We start from the raw sequence: 16300 nt of genomic DNA, 5'->3' as shown, positions 1-16300 counted from the left end.
CCACACTTGGTGAAGGCGACATAGTCACAGTACAGGCATAACGCAGCCCCCATTGCCTCCCCAGTGGGCCTGGAGCTACACGACTCCAGGCAGAGGAAGGGGGGCCCGGGGTGTCTTGGTTGGCTGTCTTGGGTTGGAGTTTAGGCTTCTTGCAGGGAGAGCAAAGGGGTCCTCCCGGGAAACCCCTGGCTGAGTACCATGAGAGAGGGCCCCGGGGGGGCTGCTCGAGACGGTGGGTCTGGCTTCCCAGACCTGCTCCCTCATCTCCTGGTCACCCCGATGCACAAGCCATGCAGGGCTGCTACAGCCGTCAGCGGTGGCTTTGGAAGCGTCTGGTACACAGCTGGCATTCAATAAATGGCAGCTGCAAAATTGGGATGGCTCCCAGGAGAGGAAGGGAGGGATCACAGCCACAGCTGCCTTAAAGATTCCCATCCATCTATGTGGCCATACTGCTGTCTAAAGGTGAAAGAAATGCCAGGCTTATAGTATCTTTAACATCGTTGGGCATTTTCATTTAAATAATTTATAATTTAACAGGTGAAAAATAATACTTTCTTATTTTCCCTTGCCCTTTGGTTAGCCAAAAGGTTGAATATTTTCCTACTTTAGAGTCATTTATGTTTTCCCCTTTGAAATTCCTATAGTCAGGGGCGTAACTGATATTACCATCTTGGAGTTGTACATATGCATATGAGGGTGTATAGTGTGTGAGTGTGTAATCTGTTACCTGATAAAACTGTTAACACTTTGCCTTTGGACAGGTATGAAGTATATTTTTCTGAATTTACTGAGATTTGTTCAAAGCTTGCTGCTTTCCTGTTAATTAAGCCTTTTACTCTCTTTACAATGCCTCTTTAAGAGCCAGTTAACTGAAAAGACCAGTTAGGCTTAAAAGAGACTACAAATTATTTGATTACTCCATATAATGCTAGGGAAAAGAAAAACAAGCCTTTAATTAGGGGCTTGTAAATCTCACAGTCAAATGTGACTTAACCAATTACAATGGGTACTGGAGAGGAAATTCACTGTTTCTTCGGACGTGATAAGATTTGGTTAAACTAGTTAAACAGTCTGTCAGTGGGGATTGTTTAGGAGATGGGAGGGGGCTGACTTAAGGCCCCGGAAGCAGTTTGGCCCCGTGGAAAGAACTGGGCGAGGAAGCAAAGGGACCAGTGTCTGAATTCTCCGCCCTTTTGTGCTTCAGGTCTCACCTGAGACTCAGACAGACAGACAGACAGAGCCGCCCTGCTTCAGGAGCTGGGAGGTCCTGGCCCGGCTGCCCTTACCTGTCCTTGACACGTAAGATGAGCTGGTGGAAGCGGTCCACGTGCTCGAAGCTGGCCTTGTCCGTGACCGAGTAGACGATGAGGAAGCCGTCCCCCGTGCGCATATACTGCTCCCGCATGGCGCTGAACTCCTCCTGCCCGGCTGTGTCCAGAACTGGGGTAGGATCAGGCCACTCAGGGGCTGTCACCACCCACGGTGGAGCTCCCATGGCCTGCAGATCCCCATGCTGCTGCTGCTGTCCCCCAGGAGAGGGGGACCAGCCATCCCCAGAAGAGGCCGCGTGACTACCCTGGCTGAGGGGTGAGGGACACAGCAGGGCCTCAACAGCTCAGAGCATGAGGCCCTAAGAGACTCACTTGTGGACCTGCCAATTCCAACCTACTTACTCCCTGGACTTAACTGTGTATGTGCAGAAAAGCCTCGTAAAGCCAGCGATCAGCTCTGCTATGAAGTCCCTCTGGGGTCCCCACACCTGGGCTTGGATCCTCCCTGCAGTCCTTACAAGCTCATTTGTGGAAGTTTCCTGACTCTCTGAGCCCCCTTTCTTTGTAAGCTGGGAATGACGCCTCTCCCTTGCAGCCCCTAGGGAGGAGAGCCCTAGGACATGCGTTGGGGAACCCTGAGAAAGCCATCCCGGGTCAGGGAGGGTCCCCGGCCCCAGTGTGGCTGGAAGGCAGGCAGGCGACAGGGAAGGAGAGGCCTCTGAGAGCCAGGCTCACTTGGCCCTGGGATGGGGCTGTCACAGGGGTGGTAGGAAGGGGAGCTGAGGCAGGAAGCAAGAACAGTTGGGGAGAAGGACTGGGGGGGGTGGGGGTGGGGGTGGGGGGGGGGGGGGGGGGGGGGGGGGGGGGGCCCTCTCAGCAAAGGCTCTCTTCCTAACCCGTCCTCCCCCTCTCCCTCCCTCCATCCCATAGACTCCTGAAGCCCACTCCCCTTCAGCTTCTTCCTGCTGAGAAAAAATGCTTGCCCCAGGATGTTTCAGAGTGGCCACAGCCACCTGGGGGATCTCCCTTGAGATGTGCAGGCCTGAGCCCTCAGCATCCTGCCAGTCCCTGCTGCCAGCCAGCCTTTCCCGTTTCCCAGCTCACTCTATTCTCTGACAGGCCCATTTTCTTTCTCCCTGGATGCAGAGGAGCAGGTGGCTATAGATTTTGAAGCCAGATTCTGGGATGAGTCTGGTTCTTTATTCTTAGAGTATGATATTGGGCAAACTCATTTCTCTGAGCCCTTGCTTCCACAAATGAGGATCCTAAAGGTTGTTTTAAGTGAAAATACTAAGACCTTTGGAACCGTGCCTGACACAAAGAAGCCCTACAGGAATGTCTGGCGTGGGCTTGTCCTCCTCCCCTTGCTCTGGCTACCTCTGGGCCATCCATCCCCCAAACATCCCTCCTCTCCTGCTCCCTTTGCCTTGGCCAGCAGACTCTGACTCACTGCATTCGACTCACTGCATTCTGCTGCCTGAGCTCCCAGGGACACTCTCCACCCCTGTACAGACTCTTCATGGCCCACTGTCCTTCCTGCCCATTTAATAGGCCCCCAGTTAGACTATCAGCTCCAGAGACAGGGGCTTGGCCTTCTCGGAACCTGGCACAAACAGAACTCAAGAGTAGTTGGATGAATAAATGAACGTGAAGTCTACCGAATTTTGTTCACTCATTCACTGAAGAAATATCTGAGAGCCTACTATGTGCCAGGCAGTGTTCTAGGCACTATAGATCTAGAGTGAATGAGGCAACATCCTTGCTCTCCTGGGCCTCATAACCTAGTAGGGAGACTGACAAACAAATGAATGGGTGATATAATTTCTGGAGATAAGTATGTACTGTGAGAACAATACAGCCAGTTGAAGGTACTTGGTGGAAATTGGTGTCACCTTAGGTAGGGACCAAGGGCAACTAAATAAATCCCACCAGCAAAACAGATGAAAATGTCACAGATTTGGTTGAAAGGATGGGAAGGTGAATTGGACAGCAGAAGACATTCAGGTGATATGTCATTAATGTATTCAGATTTCAAAGGTATGTATTGTCCAAAACAAAAATTAGAGAGATCTAGGATATGTGAAAATATGATCATTCAGAATTTGAAAAACCCAATTCAATAGAGAGCTAAAAATCAAAATGGACCCTTTGGAGAGGAAAAACGGTTATTTTACACATTAATTACCTTAAGAATAATATTATCCATGCTTTCTAAAAGAATTCTTGTTGGAAAAACTTTAGCAGAGTGAAAAATAGATTCATGAAAGAAAAAGATGAGTCACGTTATAAACAACGATAAACGGGGGACACAGCAAAACATAAGAATTAAGTTTAAGTAAATGCTGTGACACAGGGGATCCCTGGGTGGCGCAGCGGTTTGGCGCCTGCCTTTGGCCCAGGGAGTGATCCTGGAGACCCGGGATCGAATCCCACGTCGGGCTCCCGGTGCATGGAGCCTGCTTCTCCCTCTGCCTATGTCTCTGCCTCTCTCTCTCTCTCTCTCTCTGTGACTATCATAAATAAATAAAAAATTTAAAAAAAAATTTTAAAAATGCCGTGACACAATCTGAAGAAAATGAATGATAATTTAGAACTAAAATCTGTGATAACTCATATATGAAGGTAGGAGCAGGGGAAAAGTAAGTTACTACTAAATTTCTTGCCTCATTTGGGAAAAGACTGAAGATATTAATTATATCCAGATGTTAATAGAAAAAATATAGGGCAGCCTGGGTGGCTCAGCAGTTTAGTGCCACCTTCAGCCCAGGGAGTGATCCTGGAGACCCAGGATGGAGTCTCACGTTGGGCTCCCTGCGTGAAGCCTGCTTCTCCCTCTGCCTGTGTCTGTGCCTCTCTCTCTGTCTCTCTCATGAATAAATAAATAAAATCTTTAAAAAAATAGAAAAATATAATTATACATACACAAACATATGTATGTATCTAGAATAACCATAAGAAATAAAACTGAAAATTTCCTGATCATCATCAGAAAAAAAAAAACAAACAAACAGAACAAAGTAAATGAGACCAATCCAACAAAAGGCAAAAATAAACTACCCCAAAATAAGAAAACTGAAAGAGACATGGAGGAAGATGGTAGATGTAAATTTAACTATGACCGACAAATGCAAATGCATTTAAGCCCACCCATTAAAGCAGACACCCAATACAAAATCCATTTGTCTGCTACTACAATTGTCTGCTACTACAAAAGACACATATAAAACAAAATGACACAGAAAGAATGAAAAGTGAAAGCATAAAAAAGGATATGCCAGCCACATATATCCACATAATAGGATTCAAGGCCAACGCACTGAATAGGACAAGCCAGTGTATTTATAATAATGGAAAAAGTACAAGCATCAAGAAGTGTCAAAGTCATAAATCATAAGCATATAAAAATGTTGCCTAAAATGTACATGTATAAAAACCTGATTTTTAAACACAGGAGGTTTAGACAAATCCCATTAATCATTGTGAGGGAACTTGAACAGGCCTCTCTTAGAGACAGACAAGACAAGTGGCCCCCTGAAAAGTAATGATTTAAGTAATGCAATTTAAAAACTTAGTCTGAGAGGGGCGCCTGGCTGGCTCAGTCAGTAGAGCATGCGACTCTTGATCTCAGGGTCATGAGTGGGAGCCCCATGCTGGGTGTAGAGATTATGTAAATAAACTTAAAAACAAAAAAACTTAATCCGAGAGAACAAACTTTACACTCAATCAGTAAATAAGCACTTCCAAACACACATGAAATCGTCACAAAAACTGGCCACATATTAGGTCTTAAATAAAAATTTCAACAAATTCCAGAAAGCAGTTCTATGGCTCTTTTGCTTACATGCAATAAGATTAGAAATTAACAGCAACATGGGTATAAAAGAAACGATCCACTTGAAAGTTTGCAAAGCTATACTGCTCTATAATGCTCTAGTTAAAGAGAAAAGCAAAGCAGAAATTACAAACAATTTAGAATTGAATGACAATGAACAATAATAAAACCTCTGGTTTGAGGCCAAAGTGGTACTCAGAGGAAAATTAAAGCTTTAAATGCACTTCCAAAAAAACGAGAGAGACTGAAAGTTAACTCAGCTTTTAAATCAAGGGGCTAGGCAAGGAAAAATAAAACCAAAGAAAGAAGAAATCATCAATGAAAGTAGAAACTAAGAAAATGAGAGGAAGGAAAAAGTAGTAGGTATCTAAGAATCAAAAGCTGATTCTTTGAAATAAAAAAAAAAAAGCTTTTAGCAATTCTTACTAGTGACAAAAAGAGAAAAAAGACTAATAAGCCTTTGGAAAGAGGGAAGGCCTATGACTATGGATCCAGACATATATTTAATTCTGAGAGAAAACTATATGCAGTTTTGCAGCAAAAGAATTTCAATTCTTGATGAAATGGACAATTTAAGAAAATTTAAATGAATTAAACTGGCTCAAGAAAATATATAATACTTGAATAGGCCAATAATTTCCCATGAAATTGAAGAGACAAATCTCCCCCATGAATGGCACAAAGCTCTTTTTATTATCACAAATTGCTCCAGAGCCCAGAAAATGAAGGAACTTTCCAGCTCATTGTAACAGCCTCAGCATACTCCTAATAACAAACCACCCAAGGGTGGCATGTGGTTGTGTGGCAACCGCCAGGCCTGCCCCACCTTTCGGGAAGGAGCAGCCTGGATGTGGGACCCCAAGAGGTGCATCAATCATCCATTTGCCAGTTTTCTTCTGAGCACCTGCTCAGTGCCCACCGCTCTGCTTGGTACTGGGGGTGGTTAAAGAATAAGCCGCGTCTCCCTATCAAAGTACGAAGAGGCTCCTTGGGCTGGTACTTAAAGGAAAAGAATAATGTGGGACAGAAAGTGACACATAATATCAGAGATCTAGGGAAGGGTTGGGGAGGTCCCTTCAGCTTGGAGGGATAATGCAAGGTGTTAGCCAAGAGGGCATATTTATTTTGCCCTTGAAAGAATAGCATTTGACATAAAAAAAGACAGCGTCTAGGGAAGGCCTTCCAGGCAGAGAAACAGCATGAGCAAAGGCCTAGGAAGCAAACACTTGGGGTTGGTTACTGGGGCCGGTGTGTTGGCATAAAAGGTCTATGGTGGGGAACAGGCAGGAGAGGGGAGACAGGGAGGCCAAAGGCTGGGGCCTTTGGATCCTGAACTGAAATGTTTAGGGGCGCCTGGGTGGTGCAGTTGGTTAAACATCTGCCTTCAGCTCAGGTCATAATCCTGGGGTCTTGGGATCAAGCCCCACACAGGGCTCCTTGCTCAACTGGGGAGTCTGCTTCTCACCCTCCCTCTGCTCCCCCTGGCTTGTGCTCACTCGCATTCTCCCTCTCAAATGAATAAATAAAATCTTCTTTAAAAATGAGCTAAAAATTTTTAACTCAGTGGGTACTGGGGAGCTACCAAAGGTTTCAGAGGGAAGAGATGCAGTCAGAGGAGGGTGAGTTTAGCAGCCAAAGAGGGAAGGGCCTGGAGGGGGAGGCTGTGGAGAGGTGGAGGAGGGGCCAGGGCAGAGGCAACCAGGGCATCAGCCAAGGCAGGTGTGCCTGAGTGAGGAGAAAACAGTGAATGGGGAGACACCGAGGATGCAGGACATGGAATGGGGGCCGAGGGGAGAGAGGAGAGTGCAGGGAGCCGTGGGAATTCTAATTGGAGCCCCAGCAGGGCAGGTGCCACCAAGGAGGAGCAGTCAGGGGCTGACCTGGGCCTAGTCCCTCCCCTCCATATACATACCCCAGAAGTGCCTGGGCAAGGCCCCCTGTCAGCCACTCTGCCTCCCAGGGGAGTAGGGGGCAGCTACACTTTTAAGAAATGATGTTTCCACCTGCATTTCCCACGCCTGATGGTAGGAGGGCTCTGGAGACAGAAAGTATTAGTCACTGGAGAGAAGAGGTGTTGTTCCAGTGTGTGTGTGTGACAGAGAGACAGAGACGAGACAGAGAGACAAAAAGGCAGAGGCAGCCAGAAGCAACTCACTGTGGGAGGAGGGAAGAAGACAGAGCGATTTTGGAGACAGAGAGGGTGCATGCTGTGCAGCTGTGGGCCCTGGCCCAGCCTTCCCACTCAGAGGCTGCTGGGGGCCCTGCAGCGAGGCTGAGAAGGGTCTACGTGGAAACCCCAAGGCTGCTCTTAGATCTTATGGATTTCAGAAGCTCAGCCCCACCAGCTGGTGTGGCATTGGGAGCACCCCCAGCAGGTGAGCAGCAGGCATGGGGGGGGGGGGCACCAGCCTGGGTCCTGGCTGGGCCTCCCTCCTTCCCCCGCCCCCTCTTCCTCTTTTTCCACCTCCTTCTCTTCTTCCTCCTCAGGGCTTCCAGAGGGAGGCACGCCCTGGCATGGGCTCGGGGCTCGGACACTGGCGGCGGCCCAGGGTACAGTCTGAGCTCTTTGGCTGAAAATAGGCCTGCCCACCACGTTCCTACTGGCAGCAGGCACTGTGCTGGGGTTTTGTACACACACGCCCTCTGAAGCCTCTTCATGGCCTAGTACAAATGTGGAAACTGAGGCCCACATTTGGGAGTTACAGGGACCTGCTCAAGGCCACGCACTGGGAAGGAGGCCACTCCAACTTCCCCGAGGCCCAGCTGTCCCTGCCCATCCAGTCTTTTATCTTCAACCAGAGCGTGTGGGGATGGCCACCCGGAACCAGCCAGGCTGTGTCTCACTTTTAAGCCTTTGCACAAGCTGTAACTTCCAACGAGGATGCCCTCTCCACCAGCCACCCCAGCCTCCCCTAAGCATGGCTATACTCTGCCTCCTTTCCTAAGGGTCCTGCCTCTGACCTCTGTCTTTGAACCCTTCCTATTGTGTGTGTCCTGGGTTCTAGGAGTTCTGTGGGGTCTCCAAGTTGGTGCCTCTGGGCCTGGCTCAGTTTCCTACCGGGGGGGGGGGGGGGTGGCGTTCCACAGGACGGGGTGGGAGGGGAGCCTGGCTTTCATTTCCCTGGGTCTCTCGAAAGCTTCAGCACCCAATGCAGGTTCAAAAAATACTTGCAGAATGACTAGATGAATCACGTGCATGCTATAGGAAACACAGTTGCCATGTTCAAACAGTCCTTGCCAGCTTTAAGGGAAATCAGGAAAGAGTGACTTTTTGACTTGTGTAATGCACCCTTCATGGTGAGGAAAGCGTTCTGGAATAAGAAACAATACAGAAAACAATTGCCAGAGATATATGTCTCCAAGGACCATGCCTGGTGTTTTCTTTCTCTAATCCACAGACCCACAGTGGGAGGCAGGAGTGATCGTGTCCATTTTACAGGGGAGTCAGGTGGGGAAGCCTATGCTCTTCCTGGGAGAAGACTCCAAGAAAAACATGCCACCTAGTCGAGCATCGGTAGTGATGTGGGCACTTGACTATTTTTCTTGTGCTCCCCTTTCCGGGTAAGAGTGCGTATGGAGTGGGCTAGGCGCCAGGCAGAAGGACTAGACCCATTGACCATGTACTGTTTCCAGAAAAAGGGCTGCTTTCTTCTCCAAAACACTGGCAGGGTGTGGAAAGTCGGGCCACCTGGGACTTTCTAAGGGGGAAGGGAGGCTAAATACTGCGCCGACGCGGCTGGCTCCCTGGCGATGGGGAAGCTTCCCTCTGGCAGTGGCCCCAGCGTCAACTCACTGACCTCAGGATGGCATCAGGGGAGAAGTGCTGGCCACCAGCCCCAGGGATGCTTGCTTCCGAGGCCACATTCCTGCTAGCTAGGGGAATGGGGCAAGGGAGCTTCCATGAGGTCCCCGGATTCCCTGGCTTGGTGAACACATCACCTGTGTGGGTACACATTCTTTCAGGGAGATGGTCCATAGCTTTGTGGAATTCTCTGAGGAGTCAGGAATGCCCCTACCCCCCAAACAAATGTCACTCTTGGGGAGGGAAGAGAAGGAAGAGGAGAGAGGTGGGGGGGGGGTCTCAGTTGTGTAACCAGTTACATCTCAGAGAGGGACAGTAGCCTGGGAGGGGCCTGGCAATGGAGGGGAACAGGAAGGCAAAGCACTGGCCTGCAACCCCATTTCCTCCTCCTAACCACTCAGGGTGAGGGGGGGAGGCAACATTTTACAGGTGACCTGCTCGGGTTCACACTGCTAGTGAGCAGGAAAGGCAGATCTAAACACCAGGCTGTCTGGGGCCAAGCCTTGCTCTGTTCCTGGCACCAGCCTATCTTTGAGTGAAGAGCCAGCAGAGTCCCTGAGGCCTGTGAAGGGCAGGTCTAGACGGAGGGGGTGAGGACAGAACACTGAGGTGTGCAGAGATAGAAGACAAAGGCCTGGAGGCGATGCTTCTGACACTCACCCCACCTGTTTACCCCAAACCCTCCACCTACTCCACACCTGCCAGGCCACAGCCATGGCCATGCGTGGCTGGGAAGAGAGAACTCATGGCTATGCACCTGCTTCCCTTTAAAGTCCCAGCATTGACTTTTGGGGCCCTTAGATCACCCAGCAAATCTAAACACATTCCCACCCAATGCTCTCCCACTCCAGGGCTACGGGGCCACCGTTTCCCACTGCCTCCTCTCCTCTAGCTTCTACTCTCTGCTGAGGGTGTGAAACAGAGATCACCAGCTAAATTCCACATCATCCCACCTCACAGACTAGCACACTGCGGGGGTGGGGGGAAGCAGGTGCGACCACGGCAGAAAACAATTCTGAGTTTTCCTCAAAAAGCAAAACGTAGAATTACCATATGACCCAGCCATCCCACGCGCAGGGACATACTCAAGAGAAGTGAAAACAGACCACACAAAGACTTGCACAAGAATGTCCACAGCAACATTATTCACTGAAGCCCCAAAGTGGAAGCAACCCAAACATCCACCAGTGGAGGAGCAGATAAAGAAAGCGTGATGCACCTGCACACTGGGATATTATTCATGTGTTAAAAGGAATGAAATTCTGACCAGTGTTACATGATGCACCCTGAAAGCAGCCTGCAGAGTGTGCAAGAGGCCAGCCTCAAAGGCCGCTTACTCTATGGTGCTGTTTATATGAAGGGTCCAGATCAGGCCAATTGGTAAAGACAGAAAGTAGATTGGAGGTTTTAGGGCCTGGGGGAAGGTGGGGGGAATGGGGAGTTGACTGTTTTAATGGGGTAAGTTTTCTAGGGGGAGGTGATGAAAATGCTGAGGAATCAGTGGTGATCAAGAACATGCCGATTTGTGAATAATCAGCAGTTGTGGATGAACAACTGTACAGATACTAAAAAAACACTCGATTGTACACTTTAAAGGGGGTATTTTACTGGTGAGTTACATCTCAATTAAAAACACTTGCATGAGGACCCTCCCCCCTCTTTTCTCTGCACACACACTCTACCTGTCTTCTTGCTGTGGGGGATGACCTGGCCCTGCTCCTGTCCGAGACCGTCCCCTCCACCCGGGCACTGGGCCCTGGCCTCTGTCACCCAGACAAGGACACTGCTGCTACTGCAGCCCCTTCCCTCTCCAGCATCATCCATTTCTCTTTTGGTTTGTTTCATCAATATGTAAACATATATAGTTTCTCTCACCTTAAAAAAAAAAAAACAAACCAGAATAAAATAAAGCCAAAAAGTAAAAAGTAGGAACCCTGCCCCTTGACCTCACATCTCCTTCCAGCTACTGTCCATGTCTCTGTTCCTCTTTCCAACCACACCCCTTCACTTGTCTATTCTGCTGTCCGCTCTTCCTCCCCTCCACTCTCTCAAACATACTATATAATCAGACTCCCATCGCTGATCACTATCAAAATTGGTCTTGTCAGGTCACCAACAACCTCCATGTCACTAAATCCAGTGGGCACGTCAGTCCTCATCCCACCGTGCCATCTGCTGACACTGGAAGTGGTGGATGGTTCCCGCCTTGTCAGAGAGCCTTCTTCACTTGGCCTTGGGACATCACTCTCTCTCGGTTCTTCTCCTATTGCCATGACTGGTCCTGCTCTGTCCCCTTGTCTCCCTGTCCTCTAAACGTTGGTGGGTCCCCACGCTCCGTCTCAGGACCCCTTCTCTAAACCACGTTCACCTCATTGGCCATCTCTCCTCACATGGCATTTACATGTCCATTCCCAAATTTCCATCTCCAGCCTCTACATTTCCCTTTACTCCAGACTCCAACATCCAGCTGCCTGTTTGACTTCTGTTTGTATGTAAGAAAGGCATCTCAGATTTAACGTGTCCAAAATTAAGCTCTTGATTCCCCTCCCAAACTTGCTTTTCATCAGTGTTCCTAATGTTGATAGACACAGCTATCCTACCAGTTGTGCAAGCCAAAGATTCCTCTCTCTCTACCCCACCCCATGCCATATACTCCATCCACAAATCCTGCTGTTTCCTCCTTCAAAACACATCGAGAAGCTGACTCCTTCTCCCTGCCTCCTTCAGCGGTGCCCCAGTCTGCCTACCTTCTTAATGGGTTCCTCTGATTCTGCCCTGGTTCCACTGTGGTCTATTCTCCACTCTTCCTAAAACAGTCAAACTATGTCCCTCCTCTACTCAAAACTCCACTGGCTTCTTATTTTTCTACAGGGGTCTATGAGATCAGTGCCTCCCAGCTCTCTCTCTCTGACCTATTAGCACCTCTTCACTTGCTCTGCACCTTGGCTTCCTACCAATTCCCCCAAAAGGCCAAGCTGACTGCTGCCTCGGGGCCTTTGCACCTGATGCTCTCTCTGTCTGAGCAGATTCTCTTCCTTCAGGGACAGGTACAGTTTTATCTTTCTGTCTCTGCTTCAACATCACCGTATCAGAAAGGCCTTCCCTGAGTAGCCTACGTAAGACAGCAAGCCCTTCCTCACTGTTTCCTTTACTTTGCCTTATTCTCCTTCATAGCATTTATCATCCCCTGACACATTACATGTCTGTTTATGCTCTGTCCCTCCCATTCTAACATAAGCTTCATGAGAACAGAGACTTTACTTTGTCAAAAGCTGAGTCCTCAGAGCCCTAACGAGAGCCAGGCACACAGCAGGTACCCAGAAGTGTTTGTTGAACTCATCTGGTACACGAAACTCAGGGGCCAGTCCACACATCACTGGAGAGGAGAGGTTGGTCGCTCCAAGTCAGGGGCTCGTGTCTCACTCCTGGAGCTCCCCAGAAGCAGGCAGATGGGTTGGTGGCCTCTCATCTGCACAAGTGATAGGGCCTATCTTGAAAGCACCAAGCCACCATCATAAAGAGTAATGTAAATCAGAGCAATCACAGCAACAATAGGCATCTCCTGAGGTTTACTATGTGCCAATTCCCTCACAAAGTACCTTATTCCCTCCCTCACCCTAAGTAAGTGCCAGCTCCAAGCTGGCATCAGAGATACCATGGTGGGCAAAGGACAGCCTCCCACCAGGAACTTATATTTTGTATCATTTCATTTATTCTTTGCAACAACTCTGAGGCTATATCCCATTTGGGGCACAAGCCTCACCAATTGAGAGCACTCAGTCTTGGTCCAGAGACTGTCGGTGCCCAAGGGAAAGAAGAATTCACACTGACATGGTGACAACAGGCTGGTGGTGACAACAGGCATGGTGACAACAGGCTGACAGTGGCTATGCTGGGGCCCTGGGCCTGGTGGGATTATATAACACATAAGAAGACAGGTAAGATCCCAAACTTACTAACCTGGCTGCTGCACTCAGCCCAAATAGGTCACGTGAGTAAGAGCAATCAGCATGAAGTTCTGAAGTCAGGGCAAAACCCAAAATTAACTGCAGGAGTATAGGATCTGTCAGCAATATGAGAGGAACCCCAGCGAGGGTTTAGAGTGCAAAACCCCCAGGACTGAGGTGTGGCTGTGTTGTGCCTTTGAAGGGGGAGGGGGGCACGGTGCACACACCTCATCATCACGCAGCCTTGCTGAACTGACTCCAGGTCATTGGCTGATGCGGGGGGCCCCTCATCCAGGCTGGGAGGCCTAAGCTGGCACAGAGCAAGACTATCCTTCACTTCGGGGTTGGAGGAATGGGGCTTTCATCAGCCATGTGACCTCGGAAGTGCTATTTCCCCTGGCTGAATCTTGGTCCTCCCCCATAGGGTCTTGACCCATTGGAGGGCTGCTAGGTAGGCGCTGGAGCAGAGGGCGGGGCCCCCGGGGGAAGGGCCCTCAGGGACACAGGACAGCAGCAGTAGTGATTTTTCAGTGGCACCCAACGGCATGGACGTAGCTCACCATTTTATCAACCAGCAGGGCAGTGCGGGCGCACACTGGCTGAGGTGTGGCTGTGCTCAGTGGGAAGGTGGAGATGCCAGTCTCCATGTGGCAGAGCTATTACAAGGAGAAAATAGAACAATCCCTAAAAGCCCTCAGCACACGCTTTGGCCTTCCAGAAAAGTCTGGTCAGGAGCCACTGCTAGGAACCAGAAGGAGCCACAGTGAGAGAGGGTTCGGGAGGCAGATCTGGCTTCGGGGTACCAGGAAGCACTGCCCTAGGCAAGGGAGATCAGTGAGTTGCATGTTACTGGAAGCGAGCAAGCAGTGATGGCTGATGGAACCAGGATAAAGGGTTAGGCAGGGGCCCGCAGGGCTGGATTTCTAATCTGGGGCCAGTGGCCATGTTCCCTAATAAAGGGAAAAAGGGAAATTCCTCCCATGTCACTGCCAGTCAAGAAAGTGGAGGATGGCTGGAAGTGGATGGATAGGCCAGCTCTGCCTCTACCCCATTCTCAGTTGGGGGGCCACGGGGAAGTGCTTACTCTGAAGCTGGCCCCCCAGTAAAGCCTCTAAACCAGAAGCTTGATAAACTCAATACACGTTCCTTTTCCTCTTGCTGCCCTTCCAATATCTTCCTTCCCTCCCCCTGCCCGGAAAGAATGTGATTCAAGTGTTCAGGGAAAAGCCAGGTCCGGGCTGCTCGGAGAAGACAACAGCACTTGTGTCTGAGGTTTGGGCAGAAGCCAGGGTGGAAACGTCCCAGCTTCTGAGGGTGCAGGAGAAGAGCTAGAGCTTTCACTCTTTGCAAAGCCCAAGCTGTTGCTGGGGACACAGGGGGACAGAGTGGCTGCAGAGCTGGGCCCAAGAGCTGCAAGTGGGAAGAGGCGTTAGGAAGTTCAGCGCCACCGCTCTTCTCTGCTGATGGAAGGAAGATGCAAGTTGGGCAGAAGGCAGGACTGGGAACCATATGAGAGAGGAAGCTCCGCAACACCTGCCCCTATTATAAGTGGGCAGAGGATCTGGTCAACATCCTACCCTGCAGGACCAAGGCTTGAACCAAATGGGAGGCAGCCTGACAGGATGGGGTGGGGGGAATGTGCTGGGCAGAGCCATGAAACCCTGAGCCTGGCTCCACCTCTAGCTGGATCTGACCCCAGGCAAGTCACTTCACCTGCACCAGTCTCCTCAGGTATAATGGGGGGTGGGGGTTGGGGGGTGGGGGGTGTAATACCAGAATGCTCAGAAACCTTGAGCCCTGGCCTAACAGAAAAAAATAGGCACATGAGGACTCCAAGGTAGAACAACTGAAGGCATGGATTAGAAGAGGTATGTGTGCACAGGATCAGTATTGACAAGAGCCAAAAAGTGGAAATCACCCCCATGTCCATTGCTAGATGAATGGGTAAACAAACCGTGATATCCACACACACAGTGGAAAACTGTTCAGTCTTAAAGAAGAGATGCTGACACACGTTATAACATGCGTGAACCTTGAAGACGCCGTGCTAAGTGAAATAAGCCAGTCACAAAAGAATGAGTACCACAGGAGTCTGCACAGAGGAGGTGCCTGGAGTGGTCAACCTCAAAGAATGTGGAGCGGTGCCTGCCAGGGGCTGGGCAGAGGGGAGCAGGAGTTCCTGCTGAGTGGGTACAGAGTGGCAGGGGGACATGAGGAAGTCTGTGGATGGTTGGTGGCGGTGGCTGCAGAACAGCAGGGATGTACTTAACGCTGCAGAGCTGCATGCTTATAAACGGTTACAATGGTACACTTTATGTATATTTTACCACGATAAAAAAACCCCCACAAGAATAAATACAAAACTTCAAGATACTGCCTAAGGTTTGGTTCTTCCTGATGCATGAAACCTGAGAACTGGGGTATGGTGAATCCCATAACTGAAAGCCAGTGTGAGGTAGGGGTCCAAATTCAGAGGCCAGAAGAGAGAGCTGGAGCACTGGGAGGTCAGGGGACTGGATGCAAGCCCGCAGCAGAGAGGTGGGCACCAGACAGTGAGGAGATCCTTCCAGAAATGGGCCTGCAACAATGACAGGTGAGACAGGGGGGTCCCAAAGTCCCGGGGAAAAGAACTCAAAGCAGGCTTGCTCCAAAGCTGGGGGTCCCAAACACTGGGGAGCCTGCCTGCCCGCCCCTGCCATCTCTTAGATTCTTGGGAGAACCAGGGAAATGAGGTCTCTTGAAAGAAAGCAAGAAACAAGTTTGTAAGTAACCGGGAAGCCTGTGAGAATCCTCAGTGTGGCAACCACAGAGAAGGCTTTTTGAACAAATTGAGGAAGAGCACACAGACCTCCGAGGGGGCCTTGGGGAAGTTGTAAGAAGGGCAGGTGAGGGTGTCTGTTGATCCTGATAATCCAGGCCACACTCCTCTCTCCCCCGCCAGGATTTCAGCCCCCATTCCCAGAGGCACAGGGATCAGAGTGCAAGGTGGGAGAGGATTTTCCCACCCAACCAGAATAACAGAGAGAATCCAGGAGACAAAGGGGGGTAGTTTAAGCCATCACTAGCTATGCAAATCTCCCTGTGCTTTATTTTTATGAAGATAACAACAGTAGCAAGCACAACAGTGTTTTAAGGATTAAAAGAGAGCATATACAAAGTGCTTAACATAGGGCTTCCACAGTGTAAGTGCTCAATAAATATCATTGCTGTTCTCATAATCCTCCTCCTCCTCCTCCTCATCATGATCAAGCTGTCATGTTTTTGCTCTTTCTGAATATGGAAGAAGAGCAACTGCAGAGTTCAGAGCACTTGGAAGGCATTCCAGGCTTAGCACCTCACTCAGGATGGTAGGGCTCCAGGGAAGCAGGATGTCAGGGCTCTGGAGGCCCTGGGGAAAGTCCTGTCTATACCAGGGCTGCCAACCACCCCAGAAGAGTCTAGCCCC

General features: G+C 49.8%; 1 protein-coding gene across 4 annotated transcripts in view; it reads right to left on the bottom strand.

Moving 5' to 3' along the window:
• The window catches only part of MRAS (muscle RAS oncogene homolog), a 57305-nt gene that overhangs the window by 10020 nt on the left and 30985 nt on the right, over nucleotides 1-16300 (bottom strand). For all 4 annotated transcript variants that reach the window (XM_025448804.3, XM_025448805.3, XM_025448801.3 and 1 more), the window contains exon 3: nucleotides 1290-1443. In XM_025448804.3, the coding sequence (XP_025304589.1) occupies nucleotides 1290-1443 (154 nt within the window). The remainder of the gene's footprint in view (nucleotides 1-1289; nucleotides 1444-16300) is intronic.

The sequence above is a fragment of the Canis lupus genome, chromosome 23, assembly GCF_003254725.2.
Source record: "Canis lupus dingo isolate Sandy chromosome 23, ASM325472v2, whole genome shotgun sequence".
Classification (NCBI taxonomy): domain Eukaryota; kingdom Metazoa; phylum Chordata; class Mammalia; order Carnivora; family Canidae; genus Canis; species Canis lupus.
Note: the sequence above shows the minus strand (reverse complement) of the source record. Positions and strands in the feature narration are given on the sequence as shown.